Source organism: Takifugu rubripes, chromosome 8, assembly GCF_901000725.2.
Source record: "Takifugu rubripes chromosome 8, fTakRub1.2, whole genome shotgun sequence".
Lineage (NCBI taxonomy): Eukaryota > Metazoa > Chordata > Actinopteri > Tetraodontiformes > Tetraodontidae > Takifugu > Takifugu rubripes.
This window is the reverse complement of record NC_042292.1, coordinates 62399-85585: the sequence shown is the minus strand read 5'-3', so window position 1 is coordinate 85585 and position 23187 is coordinate 62399. Positions and strand designations below refer to the sequence as shown.

General features: G+C 42.6%; 1 protein-coding gene across 4 annotated transcripts; it reads right to left on the bottom strand.

Annotated features, from left to right (window-relative positions):
- Positions 1–139: 139 nt before the first annotated feature.
- LOC101061602 (ras-related protein R-Ras2-like) lies at positions 140–23143 on the bottom strand. Of its 4 annotated transcripts, XR_003889403.1 has the most exons (7): positions 22732–23143; positions 22058–22145; positions 21204–21306; positions 5237–5502; positions 2164–2272; positions 1216–1334; positions 140–742 (listed from the first exon to the last, which is right to left on the bottom strand). XR_003889403.1 is itself a non-coding variant. In XM_029841057.1 (6 exons), exons 1-6 carry the CDS (start codon positions 22816–22818, stop codon positions 655–657), a joined length of 594 nt encoding a protein of 197 aa, XP_029696917.1. In that variant the 5' UTR covers positions 22819–23123; the 3' UTR covers positions 140–654. The 4 variants fall into 4 exon arrangements, 3 of the variants coding, with proteins under 3 accessions (XP_029696917.1, XP_029696918.1, XP_029696916.1); XM_029841057.1 differs by lacking the exon at positions 5237–5502 and having other exon boundaries at positions 22732–23123; XM_029841058.1 differs by lacking the exons at positions 140–742; positions 5237–5502 and adding an exon at positions 795–959 and having other exon boundaries at positions 1170–1334; positions 22732–23131.
- Positions 23144–23187: the final 44 nt, after the last annotated feature.

The following is a 23187-nucleotide window of genomic DNA, read 5'->3' as shown; positions in this document are numbered from 1 at the left end:
ACAATGCTCAACAGACAACTCCTGCACCTGATCTGATGTCAGTTTATGAGCACACTCTTGAATTCTTAGAAGAAATAAAACCTCTGGATTTTTGTATTGATTAATAAAACCACTAATGATTGGAGTTACTGCCTACAAATTATCTTGGAATTTACATTTTTTATTGCAAATTTTACAGGGAATCAACACCTATTATACTGCACAAGTCAAATTGATGAATCAAAAGAAAGTACTTGGATAACAATCCTGGCATGCAGTAGTATAAGCATGGGAAATTGACCCAACATGATAGTTGAAGGTTCTAATTTATTCAGCTTTAAATTAATGTGTTGAGGATGTCCACTGACTTTCCTGCACCAATGTATGACAAGGGACTTTATTTTTTTAAATTTTAGTCTGGCTTTTCAGTAAATTCGGCTGTAGATGACGCTTGCAAATCAATCATGTCAAGCATATTTACAATTAAGAAATTAGTCAAATACAAAAGTAAATCATCACACTGATTTCAAATGTTAAGAAATGAACTTTCTTTAAATTTTGTTTCATGTTACATCTTATCTCATCTTAATTCCAACATGCATGTGCACATACAGAAAAACAGAATTTTTGTTGTGCTCTAGCAGAAGGCAGCCTTGGTGTCTGTGGTTGTTGTACTCAAAGAAGGCTACAGGGACAGCCACGACTCTTCTGTATTCCTTTGTAATTAGATGGTGGAGGGGGACTCTCTGTTTCATGAAATCTTCTGTAGACCAAGGAGGAAAGAAGGACAAAATCCTTAAAGGCACATCAATTATATTTTAACCAACATTTCAATTTCTTCTACAGATTTTCCAACAAACAAAAAAAGCCCAGAAATACACAAATGTAAATATTATGAGCAAGGTGGAGTTGTGAGTTGTACTGTTATATTACATTAGTCCTAAAGGAGCAAAACAGGGTCAAATCATTTATTTAGAAATTTTGATTCTTTTGTTTAACAAAATCCTTAAAGGCACATCAATTATATTTTAACCAACATTTCAATTTCTTCTACAGATTTTCCAACAAACAAAAAAAGCCCAGAAATACACAAATGTAAATATTATGAGCAAGGTGGAGTTGTGAGTTGTACTGTTATATTACATTAGTCCTAAAGGAGCAAAACAGGGTCAAATCATTTATTTAGAAATTTTGATTCTTTTGTTTAACAACTGAAAAATTGATTTTTGACCATACCGAATAATTTTTACCAGCTCCAAGAAAGCCTCGTCAACATTGCAACGGTTCTTGGCAGAAGCCTCCATGTAGTGGATTCTGTTCTCTCTTGCGAACGCCTGTGCATCATCTCCAGAGATCTGTAGAAAAAGCAAATATCAAGGCCCCGCCTCCAGCCAGTATTACCTTGTAACAGTACGGCTATGCTAGTTTGTTCTGGTCTATTTAGATTTCACTAGTTATTTGCGTTTTCATTCATTTTTAATGATGTCAAATGGTATGACTATGAGTTTTCTTTTAAATAAGTTTCATTATCCATCCATCTAACCACCCATCCATCATTTAGTGGTATTATTGGGCAAGTCATGAGCTCATCACATTCTTTATGGCATCTATATGCTTTAAACTAATGTTGATTCAAAAATCATTGGAGAGTTCAATTCCAGGTTGAGTTGAATGCCTTGGAAAATAAACTAAGTAGAATGCCCTTCCAGTGGTATTAACCCCAGGATGTCTTCTCTGAAGCAGTCGCCATTGTAAAGGTGCACAAACTTGACCTGTGAAAATTTTCAGTGGATTTGTCTGCAGCCAGGAACAACTGGACAGAATTCAGCTTTTTCAGTCTATGCATTACTATGTATGTATGTATGTATGTACGTATGTATATGTATATCTGTGAATGAACGCATACTTCATCCCTCAGTCGGTATTAAATTAGCAGACTCCTGCATCCTTTTATTTTCTTGACTGTTGACAGTGCTTTGGCAACTTTTGTTCTTAGCCTGGTCCCATATTGACTCGTTACAAAAACTTGCGATAGCATTGGAGCAGAGCGGCATGATCAAAGTAGTTTAGATGAGTCATTGCATACGCCGCTTTCATCAATAATTGGTCATTTGAGAATCCAATGATTTCTGTGGTTTAGGACAGGAAAAAATGTGTGTTGGTTTTTGGAGTATTTCAACTCACCACTCTTTGCATTTCCAGGTCTGCCTTGTTTCCTACCAGAACCATCGGGAATTCATCTCTATCTTTAACTCTGAGGATCTGTGTATGAAATTTCTGGACCTCATGGTAACTGTAATGGTACAACAAAATTGGTTATAATCATATATGATAACAGATTTTAATCGAAAACCATCCCCCATGATTACCATGATAAAATCACTTTTGATTCCCTTCAGATCATTATATCCTCTGAGAACTATGCAATATCCCTTCTATCCTGTACCCAACATCTCCAAAGAAATTGGCCGTAAAGCATTTAGATTCAAAGCTGCATCTGACTGGAACAATCTCTCACTCTCTCTCAGATCAATCTCCTTCCTTCAATGTTGCAAGTCATCTCTTTTCAACCATCTCAAAACAAACTGCTCATGTCTTTCACCATCAATTGCTGGTGTCATGTACTGCAATATCTGAGATATGGGAGTGGGATGGGTGAGGGTGAGCGAGTTGTCTGTATTTTGTTTTAACATAATGTATTATCTTTATTGTACTCTATTGTTTTGTAATCTATTGTAATGTTTGTATGTCATTGTATGTAGTGAATGTTGTATGTGTTTCCTGGATCCCCTTGAAAATGAGACATTCCATCTCAAGGGGCTATCCTTTAATAAATACAAGTTCAAACATTCAGAGTTGTTCCAAACCAGTTAGAAAGGCATGTCAGACAAATTTTCTTAAAACAAAGGGCAAGAAAATCATAATGTCTAACTTGAGTTAGTGTCATATATGTTAATACATCGACATCTAATCAGTAGCTTAAGTATGATTTAAAAACATTTTAACAACATTCATATATGTATGCCAGCAGTGTTTAGTGGATGGTGGTGGTAGCTCAGTCAGTTGGGAAGTGGGCTAAGAAGTAAAGAATTCTTGCTTTGAGCCCCAATGCAGACCAAACATGAAAGGTGTTTTTGGCAGTAGGAGAAGGTGCCAGAATACCTTCAGAGGTAAGCTTGAGCAAGGTACTGAGCCTACAAATGCTAGGGCCCTGCGATGAACTGACAACTCATCCAGGCGTATACCCTGCCTTTGCCCATTGTGGACCCTCCCTGTGACCCAGAAAGAGATAAAGAGGTTAAGCAGACAAAATGAGTGTTTACTGGCTGTAATGCAGAGACTTCATTATTGAGTAGTATCACACGGGAGGCCTTAACTTCAATGCCATTGGTCTATGTTTCCTGCTTTGCTGCCCAAGTGAAAAGCATAAAAAAAAGCATTTTGTCAAATTTAATATCCCATTATAATTCACTGATAATAGATCAGGACTCATATAGGATGATGTCTGGATCCAGACCCAGAACCCAGTCCACCAGTTAATGACTACTTTAATGAACACTAAACAATGTGGGCGGTGTATTGCTGCATAATGCCCCTTCTCCGGATATTACAATTTGTTTCCTACGTGTTTTAAGGTCTGCACCTTTACTTTATACTGATTAATAGGCGAATTTGTTTTCCTTTGCTTTCTTCTTCAGTGTAGGTAAGCTGGCTATAGCAACCACTGAATATGTTCCACTTTTGGCACATTTACTTTACCAATTTTTAAGAGTGTGTACAACTTTCCATATCCGATCCTGACCAAATTTATTATTCCTACACTCAGACATGTCAAATATTCACCACAGAACATTGATTTAGTGCTGGGCAGCACAAAACACACAGAGACACAGGAATATGCGGCTGAAAATGGCAATCGAGCAGCTGCAAGACATTTTAATGTAAATGAGTCCATGGTCAGGAAGTGGAGAAAACAAGAAAATGAACTGCGCCAAGTGAGGAAGACGAAGCTGAGTTTCCGCGGGAACAAAGCAAGGTGGCCCGAGCTGGAAGACCGAGTGGAACAGTGGGTTGTGGAACAGCAAACAACTGGAAGGCGCTTCTCCACTGTCACCATTCGACAAAAGGCCAAAGCGATTACTCAAGAAATGGACATTGAGCACTTCCAAGGAGGTCCATCTTGGTGTTATCACTTTATGAGGAGGTGGTATCTCTCCATACGCGCAAGGACAACTGTTGCGGATTACCAGGAGAGGGTGGCCATCCTCCGCACCTACTGCCGCGACAAGATAACCGCGCCCAGCCACATCACCAACATGGATGAGATCCCTCTGACTTTTGACATCCCTTTGACCCACACAGTGGAGAAAAAAGGTACCAGCACGGTGGCGATACGCACAACCGGGCACGAGAAGTCGTCGTTCACCGGGGTTCTCGGCTGCCACGGAAACGGACAGAGCGCTGGATGACGGAAGGCGAACACTCCTTCACAAAGACTATGAGGCAGTGGCGGGCAAGTTATGCCACCATATGCGGGTGGATTGTAGACGCATGGGCTATGATACCGTCTTCATGTATTGTAAGAGCTTTCACAAAATCAACGCTGAACTGGAACCGGTCGGTGAGTCTGATTCAGATGATTAAGAAGAGGAATTCGGGATGTTGGACATTGAAATAGCGCAGCTGTTTAATTCAGATACAGAAGATGAAAACTTTGATGGTTTTGTGGCGGAAGAATGAATATTTTGTTCAATAAATGTGTCGAAACTCACCGTTTTACTTCCGTTGTCATTTTTTACTGTATGTTTTAGCATGCGTTTTAAATACAGATATAGCAACCGTAACTGAGACTGCGCCTTTTATTACAGTGCGCCTTATATTCGTGAAAATACGGTAGACCCAAATGCAGACTAGAGAGTCTGTTTGAGGTGCAACCTTTTGCACATTAATGTGCATTAACATCTCCAAAGAAAAGGACTCAAACATATCTACATCTACCCTGGGGTGGGGAGCCTATCACAGCTGTTGGGGTACACCCTGGACAAGTTTGGCTAATCAAAAGGCTCACATAGAAAGGCAAAAGAACATTCACACAGGTTACTGGGAGAAGCTGCCATCTTGCCTGCTCCAACGCTTATTGTATATAGTGTGGGTTTTCTTAGATTTTCAACATTTTAACCATCCCTACACCGTGCAATCACTAATTACACACACTTTTAAAAATCAGCAGAGAGTACTTCAAGATTTCTGACCCTACCTGGCCCAGTAAAATCCTGTGGAGCTCCAGCAATAACAACAATGGAGAAATTGCCACCTCCAAGAAATCGCCTTATGAGAATGCCACACAATCCCTCACTGCCCAGCATTCTTCTGGCCAATGTCCAGTCTCTGGAAAACAAGATGGGTGATCTGAAGGCGAGAATTGTGTTCCAGAGAGACATATAGGACTGCAATATCATTTGCCTCACCAGAACATGGCTGACCCCCGTCGATCCCAGTCCATGTCGTTCAACTAGTGGAGCTCTTCTCATTTCACCGTGAAAAGAACAGAAGAATTGGGAAAATTGAGGGTAGGCAATATGTGTCTGATGGTGAACAACAACTGGTAGTTGAATCATAGCAAATGAAACTCAAACAGTCCAGTTGCTATGATTCAACACCCAGAATTACCATGGCCTGGATGACTGAGGACCTTGACAGACAAACTGGTGTGATGGCAGGAATCTTACCCTTTTCCATCTCCACTCGCCTAACCTGAGCTGCTGATGATAAAGTGACACCAATTCTATCTCCCCATATTTTCACTTCATCTTTATGCCATTTTTGGTGGCTATTATATTCCACCTCAAGCACGCCCAGACACTGCTTTCTCTGAAATGTATGAGGTTCTCACTAACTACCAGGCTAACCACCAGGATGAAGCCCTCATTGTAGCCGGTGACTTTAGAAGTTCTGAACAGAAGAAGATAAGGCCTGATCTCAACAAAAACATTGCAGTACATGCCCCAATAGAGGCAACCGGACTTTAGACCATGTATATGCCATTCAGGGAAAACCAAACCAAACCACATCGCTCTCGTATTCAGTCAGCTCCAGTGATACAGGACGTGACATGCTGTATGGACCAATAAATGGCTACCTTTCAGGATGCCTTGGAAAACACAAACTGGAGTATGTCCTATGAGAGCACAAACAAATATATTTGGGATGTCCTGGCAGCCTGCACCTCTGTCTACAAAATTGAGCTCCTCATGGAGAGGAACATGGAGGATTGCAAGGCCATGTCTTACTATGTTTGCACAATGGTGAGAGAATTACAATTTTGATTGTAAAAGGCGCTATATAAAGATTGATTGATTGATTGATTGATTGATTGATTGATTGATTGATTGATTGATTGATTGATTGATTGATTGATTGATTGATTGATTGATTGATTGATTGATTGATTGATTGATTGATTGATTGATTGATTGATTGATTGATTGATTGGTGAAGAAGTGTTTTGAACAGCTGGTCAAAAACCTCTTCACCTCCTCTCTCCCTGATGCTCCAGAACCTCAGCAGTCTGCATATCTTCCCATCACATCCACAGATGGTGGAGGGGGTTGACAGCTTCAGATACTACGGGGTCAAATATCTCAGAGGATATGACATGGATTCACATCAACACTGAGGCAAAAAAGGCATTGAGACTTCATACTTCTGGTCAGAATTAATGAAAATGAGGTATCCTTCAGCAATGCACCGAACCCACAAAATCTCTCATTCTGAGAGCGGAGCGGTCTATTGGGCTGGTAAGGTATCACTAGCTCCTCCAGGTAGGATGGAGCTAGGCCTCTGAGGACCTTGTAGGTCAAAAGAAGGGTTTTAAAAATTATTCTAAATTTAACAGGCAGCCAATGAAGTGACGCCATTACAGGAGTTATGTGATCTCTTTTGTCAATACCTGTCAGAATTCTGGCTGCAGCATTTTGGAACAACTGGAGGCGTCTTAAAGAGTTGTTTGGACACCCTGATAATAAAGAATTACAGTAGTCCAGCCTGGAAGTAACAAATGCATGGACTAACTTTTCAGCATCATGCCGCGTCAGTAGCTTCCTAATCTTTGTGATGTGGTAAAACATCCTTCAACAGGTGTGTTGGGATGGGATCTAAAAGACACGTGGTGGTCTTGGATTTCTGAATTAGCGAAGACGCCTCAGAAAAATATATAGGGCTGAAGGAGTTTAAGGGCTCGTTGGAGAACCTGTATGTTCCCACAGTCAGCACATCTGGTGATGGTCCAGTTGTTGGGATGGCCTGGTTAGCTTTCTCTCTGATAGAACTTTATCAGTGAAGAAGCTCATGAAGTCTTCACCACTAAGGGAAGAAGGGATATGTGGATCTAAAACACCGTGACTCTTAGTTAATTTGGCCACAGTGCTGAAAAGAAACCTGGGGTTGCTCTTATTTTCCTCAATTAAAGAAGAAAAATAAGCTGTTCTAGCCTTGCGAAGGGCCTTTTTGTAAACTAATAGACAGTCTTTCCAGGCTACATGATAGCTGTCTATTTTACAAGAATGCCACTTCCTTTCCAGTCTTTGCACTTTCTGCTTGAGGGTCTTGATATGTGAATTATACCAGGGGGCACACCTCCTCTGATTTACTATTTTCTTTTTCAGGAGGGCAACAGAATCAAGCGTAATTCTCAGTGAGGTTGCTGCACCATCAGCAATAGAGTCAACCTCAGCAGGGCTAAGATTATAATGATTTATCCCTGGGGAAACACACGGTGGTCCTGGGATTAGCACAGGGGTCACTTCCTTAAACTTAGCTACAGCATTATCTGAAAGACATCTGCTATAGTAAGACTGTGTTCTGAGCATAGAAGAATCCTTAATCATAAATGTGAAAGTGATCAAAGAATGATCTGACAGGAGTGGGTTCTGAGGGAACACTGACACATGTTCTACCTCAACACCATAAGTCAGAACTAGCTATAGGGTGTGGTTGAAGCTATGAGTTGGTTGGTTTATCTGCTGGAGGAAACCAACTGACTCAAGTAATGAAATGAAGCCATTTCTAAAGCTGTCATTTACAACGTCTACATGGATATTAAAGTCTCCAATGATAATGACTTTGTCCGTTCTAAGGACCAAGTCAGATGAGAAATCAGAGAACTCAGACAGGAACTCTGACACGTGTAGGTGTGCCGCCGCTGTGTGGGAGCTTAATGACAAATTTGAGATAACAGAGGAGTTTTTTGCCAAGGCACAAGCTACCATGGAGTATGCTCACGGACGTTGCCACAGATGGATTGCCAAATGTGACTAGAAAAAAAACGTCAAATTGCACAAAACAATCCAAGACTGGGTGAAAGAGGACAACCCTCGGCAGTTAGTAACTTTCTTCCACTGCATAATCCACCAGGAAGCACTATGTAAATCTGTATTGCAGCTTGACCACATAGTGAAGCCAGTTGTAAAACTTGTAAACTGTATTCGAGTGAGGGGACTTTAGCTTCGTTAGTTTATTATGTTTCTTGAAGAAACTGACACCAATCACCAGGACTTGCTTTGCCACTTCAATGTTCGCTGGTTAAGTTTGAGGAAAGTGTGTCAACGAGTGTGGGAGCTCAGACAAGAGCACATTTTTGGAGCTACCGTATTTTCACGACTATAAGGCGCACCTAAAACACTGAGATTTTCTCAAAAATCGACGGTGCGCCTTATAATATGGAGCACCTTGTGTGTGGACTGAGTTCCAAAATCTGCTGTGCGCCTTTGGTGGGTGCACTACGGTAAAAGCTCCGCCAATCGATTAGCGGTACACCTACGCGTAAGGATCCCCTAAAATGGCGCCAGTCAAGCGAGACGCGTATGAATGAGGCTTACTTTAAACTGCAGGCCATCGAATATGCGGCTGAAAATGGCAATCACGCAATCTTAGTGTTTTCGCTTTATGAGGAGGCGGCATCTCTCCATACGCACAAGGACAACTGTTGCGCAGCGGCTGCCCGCGGATTACCAGGAGAGGGTGGCCATCTTCCGCACCTACTGCCTCGACAAGATAACCGCGCCCAGCCACATCACCAACATGGATGAGATCCCTCTGACTTTTAACATCCCTTTGACCCACAAAGTGGAGAAAAAGGGACCGGCACAGTGGCGATATGCACAACGGGGCACGAGAAGTCGTCGTTCACCGTGGTTCTCGGCTGCCACGGAAACGGACAGAGCGTTGGATGACGGAAGGCGAACACTCCTTCACAAAGACTATGAGGCAGCGGTGGGCAAGTTATGCCACCATATGCAGGTGGATTGTAGACGCATGAAGGAATTCGGGATGTTGGACATTGAAATAGTGCAGCTGTTTAGTTCAGATACAGAAGATGAAAACTTTGATGGTTTTGTGGCGGAAGAATGAATATTTTGTTCAATAAATGTGTCGAAACTCACTGTTTTACTTCCGTTGTCATTTTTTACTGTATGTTTCAGCATGCGCCTAATATTACGGTGCGCCTTATGTATGTTTTAAATACAGAAATAGCACCCATAACTGAGACTGCGCCTTTTAATACAGTGCGCCTTATGGTCGTGAAAATACGGTACACAAACATCGGAGTCTTCAAAACCAAGCTCGCCTTATTCTCGAAGCAAATGTCAAACAAGTCATTCACTCGTTTCCCCTCACTGGTGACATTGAAAGAGGCCCTCGACATGCAAAAATACAGAAAAACACTGGATGACCTGCATGGAGAGGTCTGCTGTCAGTTTTCTGATTTTGGAAAAATTGAGAAGTCACTTCAGCTGGTTTCATGACCCTTCACAAAAGATCCTGAAAGAGTGCCAGAAGAGTTGCAGTTGGAACTGATTGATCTCCAATGTGACACTGTTATGGAGGAGTTCAACTTTGTTAAACTGGATGAGTTTTATGCTTCATTAAGTGCAACCAAATTTCCAAACATCCAGAAGATGGCACAGAGGATGCTGGTGTTGTTTGGCTCTAAATGTGTGTGTGAACAGACCTTTAATGTGTGTGAGAAGAATTATTGTTATTGTTGTTATTAGTATTATCTTTAAATGCTATTGTATGTAGATTTTGAGTGTTGAGGAATGTTGACAGGAGAAGAAGAACATGAGAATTCAAAAGTACTGATGCTGCTTACAACCAAGCCCAGCATCCAGATGTATCCTGTTGGTCAAGATTAGAGAAGTTCGTTAAGATGGGTGGAGAGGTCAGAAGGCAATGAGATATGAGATCTTGTTTGGACACCCATTCTGTTTGCACCAATAAAAGAGGTGAGCGAGCAGCAGACGAACGGAGTTGACAGAGGAAGCTTGAACTGCTGCTCGGCTCCCCCTTGCAAGGCACTCTTGTTGTTTGCGTGGTTACTCTGAGTCTAGTGAACGAACAGCGCGGGTGATCAAAACTTCATCCTCACAAAATTTGGTCCTTCGAGCCGGATCCCAAGACCTGGAGAGGAGCGCCGTGGGACGACCGAACGCCGAAGTCTGTGCACAGCCGGAGTCAAAAGACGTCCAAAGTGAAAGACCTTTCATCACAAGTTGACGGAAGGCCGGTCTTCGTCCCTCCCAGGGCGACCATCTCCAGTGACGGGAAGAAGGCACCAAAACAACTCAGAGAGAAACCATAGAGACAACGGAGTGAGTATAAGACACGAAAAGCGCTACACGGAATATACCGCGGTATTACCTGCCTGGTCATCAGGAGAGAAGCAGAGGCAAGATACACCCGCCTCCTCGGAGGTAGAAGCTTGGTGTATACTCTCCTGATTAAAAAAGAGGGGTTATAAGGCCACGGCGGAGGGACTGAACTAGATATCCTGTAGGGATTGAGGGTTGTTCAGCCGGGAGATCAGGCGTCTCCACTCAAATACATAAAAACTGATAAATAAAGTGCAAACATGGGCAACCAACATTCCACAAAAGGTGCTGAAATCGAAATCCCAGCATCATGTAAACACATGGAAGACAAATATCCAGGTTCATGCTCATATGTTCAGCTGTGGATGACTAAGTTCGATTGGGATGGTAACTTAGACAGGCCAGGCAATATTATAAAATTAAAAGAAGATTTAATAGAATATGGAAAGAAACATCCAAAAGTAAATGTGGGGTTGACACAATGTCATCTCTGGCTCACTGAATCAAAATATAGAAGAGAGAAACAAAATCGAGAAAAAGAGAAACGAAAAATAGAGAAAGAAGAGAAAAATAAGAACTCCTTATACCCATCGCTGAGTGCGTACGTGAGGGCGGAGGACAACGAAACAGGATGCAGGAGTCAACTGATAAACTAGCTCCCCCTCAGGCGGTCCCATTGGACCCGCCCGTAGCCTTAGCCCCCCTTGCTTCAAACACTAATCCTTTTTTGGGCCCCTCTCTATCGGGAGCCCAGTACAGAAATTACCACATGCAGGACAACACTGTGCAGATGTACCCATTGATCCAGGTTGCAAATCCACAAGCCGGTGTGCAGGGTCAAGATCCTACTATCTTGGTGTATAGAACCTGGACTCCAGAAGACTGTAAGAAAGCTTGTGATGACATAACCTCGCCCCAAATGGACGTAGAGTCATGCATCCAAGACATAAGACAGTTACTAAGAAGTTACCATACTAACGGTACTGAAACACAGCAAGTCCTCATGTGCGTTAATGGCAAGAAATGGGGCACTGTTAGAGGAGATTGGGTCCCAGTGGATCCAGCCACTCAACAACCATGGCAGCCTGGCAGCCAAGAACTAAATGACAGACTTGACCGACTGTACGAGCGCATGCGAACTACTTTTACCAGACGAGCTGACTACAGCGCCATTACGGCCACAAGACAAAAGACTGACGAGAGTTTTGAAGACTATAGTATGAGAATGAAAGATGTGTTCCGGAGAAATAGTGGAATTCCGCATGCGGAAGAACCAGAAGGTCCCTACCAACAGCAGTTAAAGCAAGCTATACATGGGGGATCAAAATCAGAGATAAAATCATGGGTAGAGAGACAGTTAGTTGATTTCGGAATTTGTAACCTAGGCCGCTATGAACAACATGCTATGCATGCTGAAAGACAATGCCAAAAGAGTAAGAACCAATTAACAGGCATGTTTTTCAATGCCAACCCTTTCCCAAGCCGAGGCCGAGGGCTTGGGCGAGGCCGAGGCGGAAGGGGAGGAGGAGGCAATTCCCGTGAAAATGATCGGTGTCATTATTGTAAAAATTATGGACACTGGGAACGTGATTGCAGAAAGAAACAACGTGACCAGAGATATAATAGAGGACAGCAGCAAGGTTCTAATCCACCTCAACAATGACTAGAACTGGAAAAAGATGTCACAAAAATTAAAACAAATCAGGGCACAAAATTTGATCAATTTGAAAAAGATGACTTAGAAGATGTTTTAGATTTAGAAACCATCTTCCTGTTTGCTGAAGGCAAACCAGAAATACAACTGACCGTGTTAGGCAATTCTTTAACATTCTTAGTAGACACTAAGCCAACTTCTACACAGATTTTTGTGAGATCAGCAAATGGTCTCGTAACTAAAGAAAGAATGTCAGTTCCTGTAGATGTTTGTGACCCTGTAAGTGGAATCACACTTAAAGCCCCTTTTGTGATCTCCACCACATGTCCCGTAAATCTGTTAGGAAGAGATCTTATCTCTCAGCTTCAGTTGATGATTCGTACCACAGCCGAAGGGATGTGGTCTGTAGATAGAATGGTTAATCTGTGGGTAAGGGAAGGAGAGAAGTGCAGTAAATACTGGTCACTTGACATTCCTGAAAAGCAGCCCCCTCCATTCTCTGACCCAATCACTATGTTATATGGTAAAGCTTTGTCATACTTACAGCCTGAAGCCCAGCTCCACAATCAAGCTGATTTGCATGTAACCATGCACGTGGAGCGCACTAGTGAGATCTGTAAATCAGACTCACACGGCACATCAAGCTATGCAGAGCAGTTTGTTAAACTTAAAGATCCACAAATGGTTGTAATTATGCACCTATATGTGTGTGGTCAGACGGCTGTCTGCACGGCAGGAAGCATTTCCATCGAAGCAGCAGCGCTATTCAAAGTGTCAGGTTCTGTACCACATGTTTCTATTGCTAAACCGCTTAAGAAAAGATGGCAAGACTTGGGATGTGACGTAAAATACTGGAGCAGCCTGCCCTACAGGCCTAAGGGTGAGGTTGATTTTAATGATCAGTTCCAGGTGTGGCGTATCCAGCAACGCACCTCACAGACCAGAGTTCATGAGAAGAAAACATCTTCCTCACGCAGGAGGAAGAGGAGAAGCTGAAAGAGCTTCCCCCTGAATTATGGTCGGAAGGACCTGCAGATGTAGGTCTTATAAAAGGAGCAGAACCTGTAAAAATAATCCCTAAATCAGATTATAGACCATTTCAGAGGCAATATCCCCTTAAGACTGATGCACAGGAGGGTATTGTTCCGATATTTAACTCACTGCTTAAAGCAGGAGTCATCAGAGAGTGTCCTGAGTCTCCTGTAAATACACCCCTATTTCCAGTAAGGAAGTCACCACCATCTACCGGCTGGCGGATGGTGCAAGACCTGCAAGCTGTAAACGCTGCAGTGGTCCCTAGGTCTCCCTTAGTCGCAGATCCCTACACTCTGCTGAATGACTTAAACCCTGAACATCAGTGGTACACGGTGATAGATGTATCCAATGCATTTTTCTCTGTACCAGTACATCCAGACAGCCAGTTTTGGTTTGCATTTACGTTTCAAGGACGAAGGTACACCTGGACAAGGTTACCTCAGGGCTACTGTGAGAGTCCCACAATCTTCTCTCAGGTAATGATGTCATCATTAGCTAAGTTTAAACCTCCGTGTGGAAGTCAAATCCTCGTCTACATGGATGACATCCTCATGGCGTCAAAAACAGAGGGAGATTGTTGGTCAGACACGCTAGCATTGCTACACTGGCTAGCCTCACAAGGCCATAAATTAAGCAAAAGCAAACTGCAACTGGTGAAGCAGGAAGTGGTTTATCTGGGCCATGTTTTGACACACAATGGAAGAGCTATTCTTGAGTCGAGGAAAACAGCAGTACTTGATGCTCCGAAACCAAAAACAAAGAAGCAGATGATGTCATTCTTAGGACTAGTGAATTTTTGCAGATCATGGATCTTAGATTATGCGAAAATAACTGCCCCTTTACAAGCATTGATGTATGATAATCCTTTAGCAATGACTGATGTGTTAACATGGACCCCTGAAGCTGAAGAAGCATTTATGTACATAAAACAGGCCCTTGTCAGTGCTGGAGTGTTAAAGCTGCCAGACTATCAGAAGCCTTTTGAGCAGGTTGTTGACTGCAAGGGTGATTTTATGACTTCAGTTTTGTTGCAGAAGCACGGAGATAGGAGGCAGCCAGTAGCCTATGTAGTATCTGACCCGTTCTATGCAGGCTTTACATCTGTAAGGCCGTAATGTGTTTAACACCCAGCCTAAGCACCATATTAGGACATGCTCCACATGTGTGTCCGGTGTCTTCCTCCTTTATGTAAAAGGAGCTCCTAAAAGATGACACTGGAGCCTGTGGGCCCCTGGTTGTTCTCCATATGAGGATGTGTAGCATGAAGCATCTTCAAGTATTCCCTTTTTTGGTAATGACTGAACGCTATACCATTGGGTTGGCCATATTGTATAGCGTGAGGTCATCAGTAAAGAATGTGTTTACTCGACTGTATAAGAAGGAGGTGACGATGAAGACACCTCGGAGTTCTTCACCATCGGGACCGCGAAACCTCCCTCGGGACAATCTGCAGTGTTCGATTGATACCTGACTGTTCTCTCCAATAAACATCTTTGATAACCAAGTCGGTGTCTGCGAAGATTCCTTCCTCATCAACACATCTCGGCAACCACCAGGAGAAGATTCACAACACCTACTACTCCCACAAGCTAGATCCCGTAGCTTGTGCACTCCCACCATGCGTTAAAGCAGTTGTGGCAGCGTCTGAGGCAGTAAAAGCCTCCGCAGGAGTGGTGCTATACCATGAGCTAACTTTGCTAGTTCCACATGCAGTGTCAATACTGCTGCTACAAAGTAAGATAGCATTCCTGTCGCCCGCACGTCATCTTTCCTGTATGGCAGTGTTGCTGTCTCAGCCGAATCTGACGATTCGTCGCTGCACGACCTTAAACCCAGCGACGCTGCTACCCACCGCAGAAGAGGGACACCAGCACAACTGCCTGGATGAGGTCTCCATTACGGTCCTGCCGCGACCAGATCTTAGTGATGTCGCGTTGACTACAGGACAGACACTCTTTGTGGATGGATCATCGAGAAAGGATGACTGTAGAACTGCCTATGCAGTAGTTACAGCAACTGAGGTGGTGGAGGCGAAATCACTTCCCTCCTCCTATTCTGCTCAAGCTGCAGAACTCGTCGCACTCACACGTGCTTGTGAATTAAGCAAAGGACAAGATGTTACCATTTATACAGATAGTCAATATGCATTTTCCACGCTGTTTGTGTTTGCTCAACAATGGAATTTGAGAGGGATGAAAACTTCGACGGGCAAACCGGTTATGCATGCAGAACTGTTAAGAAAGTTATTAGCTGCAGTACAGCAGCCACGTAAAATAGCTGTATGTAAATGCACTGCACATACTAACAACACAGACGCAGTCTCACAAGGCAATGCCTTTGCTGACAGAGCCGCAAAGGCTGCAGCAAATAACAACACACTTCTTGATAATGGTGAGGAAGAATCATTTAGCCTAGAACCTGCAGATAATGATATTCTGAAAGAAATGCAACAAAGTGCTCCAGAAAAGGAAAAGGCCACGTGGAAGAAGCGAGGAGCCAAACTGGATGACAAAGGACTGTTAACCATAGGCAATAAACCAATCCTTCCCCGGAATATGCATAAATGGGCAGCATTAGTGAGCCATGGGCCATGCCATGTCTCAACAGGAGGGATGGTACAGATGGTTAATGAACATTATTACACTATAGGATTTCATACATACTCAAACATTTTTTGTTCACAATGTGCTATTTGTGTAAAACACAGCCCACAGGGAGCCCTTAAGGCCCCTGCAGGCACTACACCATTGCCAAATCATCCATTTCACACAGTTTTTCTAGATTTTATTCAGCTAACACCATGTGAAGGTAAACAATATTGTCTAGTAGTGTTAGATGGATTTACTAGGTGGGTAGAAATTTTCCCCACAGCAAAAGCAGATGCACTGACAGTGGCAAAAGTTTTATGTAGAGAGATCATTCCCAGGTTTGGCATCCCGAAGGTCATCTGGAGCGACAATGGAAGCCATTTTGTAAATGAGATAGTGAAAACTGTAGGAGTAACTTTGGACATTGATTTGAAGAATCACTGCGCATACCACCCTCAGAGTGCAGGATTAGTTGAAAGAGTCAATGGTACTATTAAGAACAGACTGAAGAAGTGTATGGACGAGACAGGAAAGAACTGGATGTTTTGTCTCGACCTGGTGAAATTATGGATGCACATAACACCACACAAGAAAACAGGCATCACACCCTTTGAAGCATTATATGGGCGGCCTTATTGCCTACCATACTTTGCAACAACAAATGAGCTAGAAACAATAGCAGATTATCTGAAAAAAGTGTTACTCAACCGATGTGTGAATGCTGTAAATGTTCTGCCTAGTCCTGTGTCTTCCACAGATTCCACCCCCCAGGAACCCATTCGACCGGGCGACTACGTGTGGGTGAAGAAGTTTGTGCGAAAGAGGTGGAACACGCCTAGATGGGAAGGTCCTTATCAAGTACAGCTGACCACAAAGACGCAGTTCGAGTGGACGGGAAACTGTCGTGGATACACCTTTCCCATTGTAAGAAACAGAAAATTCTTCCAGGTGAAGGCGAGGGAGCAGTGGCGGACTCTCCGTAAACGGCTGACGGCCTGTATAGGTCCAGCAACGGCTGAACCCCGTCGGAACCTGAGAAGGAGAGTTAAAAGGAAATGAAGTTGTTCTTCCCAATCGTGGTGAGTGCTGTGACGGCAGGACTCGTGAGTTTCGGCCTTTGGAATTTCCGACAGGAGGGAGGTAATCAGGGACAGAATGATGCTCTGAGACAGGATGAGAGCTACGCGCGCGCTAAACGCACCGTAGTTAGCCACTTAGGACATTCATGGTTAGAACAAGATCCAGAGTCCCCACACATTTATGGTTTGAATACATGGTGGCGCTATGCTAATTTCACAGCTCGGACACAGAATCATTCTCTTTGTCTGTGTAAATTCTCAGTCATCCAGGTCATTGTATCCAAGGTAGTTTTCTCTGTCAACTGGACTGGGTTTCTTCTCTTGAAGACGTTTCGCCTTCTATCCAGAAGGCTTCATCAGTTCTGAAATCGCTGGGGAGAGAGCTTGAAGCGTTCTCCGATCACCTCAACAAAACAGACGAGCATGTAAAATTCACCCGGGAAGAGGTTAAAGGAAACAGTCTGGCCTTTCTGGACTGCGCAGTCAAGATCACTGAGGACAGAAATCTCACCATCGAAGTCTACAGAAAACCTACACACACCGACCAGTACCTCCAGTTTGACTCTCACCACCCACTGGAACACAAGTTGGGAGTGATCAGAACTCTCCAACACCGGGCCAGAGAAATACCCACCACATCCCAAGGCAGAAAGAAGGAACAGGACCACATTAAGACAGCTCTCAAAACATGTGGCTACCCAGACTGGGCCTTCACCAAAACCTCAAGAAAGCAAGACCTCAGCAAAGGAGAGGAGGAGAGAAACAAACGCCGCAGCGTTTCCATCCCCTACCTGTCTGGAGTCTCGGAGAAGTTTAGGAGGATCCTCCAGAAACACGACATACCGGTTCATTTCAAACCCAGCAACACTCTCAGACAGAGGTTAGTACACCCAAAGGACAAGACACCAAGACCCAAACAAAGTAATGTTGTTTATGCTGTACAGTGCCAGGAGAAATGCAAGGAACTGTACATTGGGGAAACCAAACAACCTCTACACAGAAGAATGGCACAACACAGACGTGCCACCTCTTCGGGTCAGGATTCAGCAGTCCACTTACACTTAAAGGAGAGTGGGCACTCCTTCGAGGACAGCCAAGTACAGATACTGGCCAGAGAAGACCGCTGGTTCGAAAGGGGGGTCAAGGAAGCTATCCATGTTAAATTGGAGAAACCATCCTTAAACAGAGGTGGTGGCCTGAGACACTTCCTGTCACCCACATACAATGCAGTCCTCCACTCCTTCCAACAGCAAAACAAACATTCACACCATTCCAAGAGACCCAGTGACTCATCACCATGTGACCCAGCAGACAAAGGGGAGACATCTCAACAGAAACTAGGTGAACGACCCGACCAACGACCCTGCTAACGACTCTCAGGTGACCACCCAGATCATTAGCATGCAAATGGTCCACAGGGGCTATATATTTTCAAGCTCTCTCCCCAGCGATTTCAGAACTGATGAAGCCTTCTGGATAGAAGGCGAAACGTCTTCAAGAGAAGAAACCCAGTCCAGTTGACAGAGAATCATTCTCTTTGTTACGTTTGTTCTATGTTACCAGTTTCCGTGCATACACCGCGAATAACTGCTGAACCAATGACAGGGAGTGAAGGACAGTGCTTTGTCCACATAGGGCTAAGCCGTGACCCAAACTTCACAATCAAGTTGTTGGATGGAACGTGGTTCACTCGCAGTAATTGCACCCAAGAGCCACTACGACAATGGCAGGGAAAGCCAATAGATTCAGATTCCCTGTGCTAGGTGCGATAAATCCCACATACTGTTATGCACGGGGGTGGTGTAAAGTTGTTTATACGTCATGCACACTGGAATCAGTGATGATGTGAAGTTAAACGTTATAACTGGTCGGTATTATCGGGAAACGTGTCTACAGCAACATAAAGTTCCGAGCAATGCGAACAGGAGTGTATTGATGACCCCCCGGCACCTCTGTGGTTACTTTACCTTAGATGAGGCAACACAGAAGTGTCCAGAAGGTTATAAACTGTACATGTAACTATCCCACATTCACGCCAGAAGACAAAGGTACGCAATTAGTGGATAAGGGATGGTGGTTATGTGGACACAATGCGTATGCACACCTACCAGCAAACTGGTCAGGAGTGTGTGCTCCTGTACATCTCAAAGATCACACAATTATAATCTATGCCAACAACACCGAGAACATAGCACAGAAGCGTTTTAAACGAGATTTGAATGAATACGAGTTCAAACCACACGACTCTGTGTGGGGCACAGATGTACCACAAGAGTTTAAACACTGGACAGATGGAGAAAAGGTCTCCATTAGCCTTTTTCCGTGGGTAGGAGTGGCAAAGAACATATTGAGATTGGAAACGGTTGATTAGGCTGAAAGTGTTTACTAATTTGACAAAAGTTGCTCTCACAGGAGTCAAGGAAGAAATGACAGCGCTAAGACTGATGACCATGCAGAATAGGATGGCCTTAGATCTCATAACGGCCCCCCAGGGAGGAGTTTGTGCAATGGTAGGAGATTACTGTTGTACGTTCATCCCAGAGAATGATGCGGATGGTCACCTGATAGATAGCGCGTTGAGAAATTTAACTAAGCTACAGAAGCTATGATTGATGATGGTAGTCCCCCACCAGATTGGCTTACAAAAATGCTGTCGGGGTGGAGGGAACTACTGTTCAAGATAGGAATGATGATAGGGATAGTACTGCTAGTATTAGCCATACTAGCTTGTTGTGTAGTACCTCTTGTCCGGGGTTGCATTGGCCGGCTCGTGGGATCAGTTGTTACTAGTACTTTGCTGCAGGTGGAAGAACGATCTCTACTGGACGACGATGAAGAAGAATTGGAAGAAGAATGGATCAACGTAATACAATATGTAAAAGAAATGTTCAAGATGTCTTAAGCTGTACCCATGTTGAACCCTGAGTGTAAGAAATGTGTTTCTAGGAAAATGACGTAATGCATTGAAATTTCATGAAAATGTAAAGATGTAATACTGATGATGAGAATCTAGACGCATTTAACGATAAACAGGAGGGAAATGTGAGAAGAATTATTGTTATTGTTGTTATTAGTATTATCTTTAAATGCTATTGTATGTAGATTTTGAGTGTTGAGGAATGTTGACAGGAGAAGAAGAACATGAGAATTCAAAAGTACTGATGCTGCTTACAACCAAGCCCAGCATCCAGATGTATCCTGTTGGTCAAGATTAGAGAAGTTCGTTAAGATGGGTGGAGAGGTCAGAAGGCATTGAGATATGAGATCTTGTTTGGACACCCATTCTGTTTGCACCAATAAAAGAGGTGAGCGAGCAGCAGACGAACGGAGTTGACAGAGGAAGCTTGAACTGCTGCTCGGCTCCCCCTTGCAAGGCACTCTTGTTGTTTGCGTGGTTACTCTGAGTCTAGTGAACGAACAGCGCGGGTGATCAAAACTTCATCCTCACATGTGTAAAACACCAACAAAGCATCCCACAGATCCCAGTTGAGTGCTGAACACCTCAGATCTGTTCTGAGAATTGCCACAACAAAACTGACACTGGACTTTGATTCATATTTGCACCATATCTTATTATTCATATTACAGTACCTGTATTAGTTAGTGATTTCAGTTTTGTAGATAGGATCAGCATTTGGTATTTTTACAAAACAGGTATCAGCCTGAAGGTACACTGTTTTCAATTTTGGCTGCCTTGTAAAATTTCTACTCATAGCTGTGTCTACATTTGCCAAACATAACCAATAAAATATATATCTCGCTTTGTTTTCCTTAATCAATATTTTGTGGGGAGCACATTTTGATAGTCCAACAGGGTCCCATCAAATAATGCTCCTCGTATGCACCCAAACATATATATTAACTCTTATCTTGTGTGTTTAATGAACATTTGAGGTGCAGGGAGCAAAAATGTATCATCATGAAAGTGATAAGTTTACTGTTCATGTGCAGAGGTAAGAGTCGAACTTTGAAAGATATGATCACTTTTCATATCTACACCAGAATAAAAATATTGAATTTAAAAAAAAATCCACCCCTGCCCAATTGATTGGAGAGTTGTAATTGTTCTAGTGATGCTGCACGAAGCATTTGCTATCCAAATGCAAAAAAAAGACGGACGGACGGACGGACGGACAGGCAGACAGACAGACAGACAGACAGACAGACAGACAGACAGACAGACAGACAGACCACACATAACATATTCTGTTAGAATTACCTGCCCCTGTCATTTAGGGCAAACACCATTAAGAATCCTTCCCCTGAACGCATGTACTGCTCTCTCATTGCCCCAAACTCCTCCTGGCCGGCTGTGTCTAAAACTGTAAAAACACAGGTTTTAATTATTATCCTTAAATATGAGGGAGTAATGGCATGAAATCATGAAGATTTCAACATACACACATTTTCTGACAGATATCATATAGAGACAGTAAGGCAAGCATCGTTGCCTTTTTGTGTCAGACAGGTTTTTCTTTGACAGGATGAGGCTGTTAAACACAGCTTGTATTTTAATGAACTTTACCAATAATAAAGTTCATTCAAATGCAGATGAGTCTGTTAAACTCATCCTGAATTTAATGAACATGACCAATTTATTATTTTTTTAAAGCTATATTGGATCTAACAGGAACATTTAAACAAACAAACCAACCTAAAGAAACAAAGCAACAACTTGTTCAACAGAAAATAGATACACACAAAGAACAGCAGCAAAAAACAACAAACAAGACAAAAACAAAACAAAGAGTACAATCACAAAACTGAAGGAAAAAAGGAAACAAAAATGGGACAAGGGAACAAAGCAATAAACAGATAGGAAAGAAATAAATTATCTAGATATATATTCGTGAGGGGGTACTAGATAAAGTGATAAAAAGAACCTGGATACAACAATACCGTTGCAAAGCAACACACCCTGCAGTAATACTGAATAAGTACAAGTCTTAGAAGAATAAAACATATCACATTACAGGCTACAAACCTAGAATTTACATGAAGCAATTCACAAGCCTGTTCTCACTCTGAAAATAGTGTTAAGTATGAATCATATCCAGTGTGAGACAGCCTTACTGTCCAGCCTTGTCTCCTTGCCGTCCACTGTACAGATCTTGGTGTACGAATCTTCAATTGTTGGGTCATAATCGGACACAAAGTAAGACTGTGGGAGACATTTAGTTTAACATTTAGTCAATTTTCTGCCACCTGGATGTAAGTCAACAACCCAAAACATAGCTACATGCAAAGAAGACAAAAGATGAATCTGTGTATGGATGATGATGAAGCATGACTCTTCAAATTTACTGCTAAGAAACTGATGTTAAAATGTTGATGGATATTTCAAAATGTAAACTTATAAATGAAATCTTCAACCTCATGTTTAAATGCATCTCATCTTATTAGTCTGAACATTCAAATTTTGTCAAACAAAATTAATAATAATTTTATTATTATTAAATGTTAAGTGATTTTTTTTTCTAAAGTATGAATAAAAATAACATTGGCGTTTGCCAAAAGGAGCAAGTATTTATAAGGTTATCAGCAAAAGTTCGTTATCGTGTACTTTAGAATTAATAATTCATAAGTACAATGTAATTTACTATTACGTTGTACTTTTAGTTTTTTCTTAATACTTTATGTGCAACATTTATGCTTTAGTCAACGATATTCCAAAGGTGGTTTTGTTAAGCCACTTGTGTTAATGTACACAACAGCCGTGTGTATACTGCTGTAAAATATAGTATTACCTGGATGAACTGGATGGTTAGAGCGCTTTTCCCCACTCCTCCACCGCCCACCACCACAAGTTTGAGTCGGTCCTCTTCTCCCCTCATACTGGTTTTGCGCTGGGATTTATCCGTTTGCAATTTTCAACAGCCTAATGCAGAGACGGTTCTTCACCAACAGGCAAGACCAAGAAAAACCGAAACAACGTCTAAGTGAGAGCGGCTCTGTGACACAGCGGAGGACACCTACGAGGATCGAGACATGAGTCAAACTCTTACAGGAAGCTCATTTTAACATTCCACCTAAAACAATTTCCCATCACCCGCCGGAGAAGTGAACTAAACTTTAAAGTACTTATTTCCCTCTCTCAATCGGCCAGTGTCCCATTTGGTTTCTTTTTTCGTTTAATTCCTCAACTTCCTGCCTATAAGACAGACTCTAAAGGGCGGGACTGCTTCCTCTTTTGTCAGAAGAAC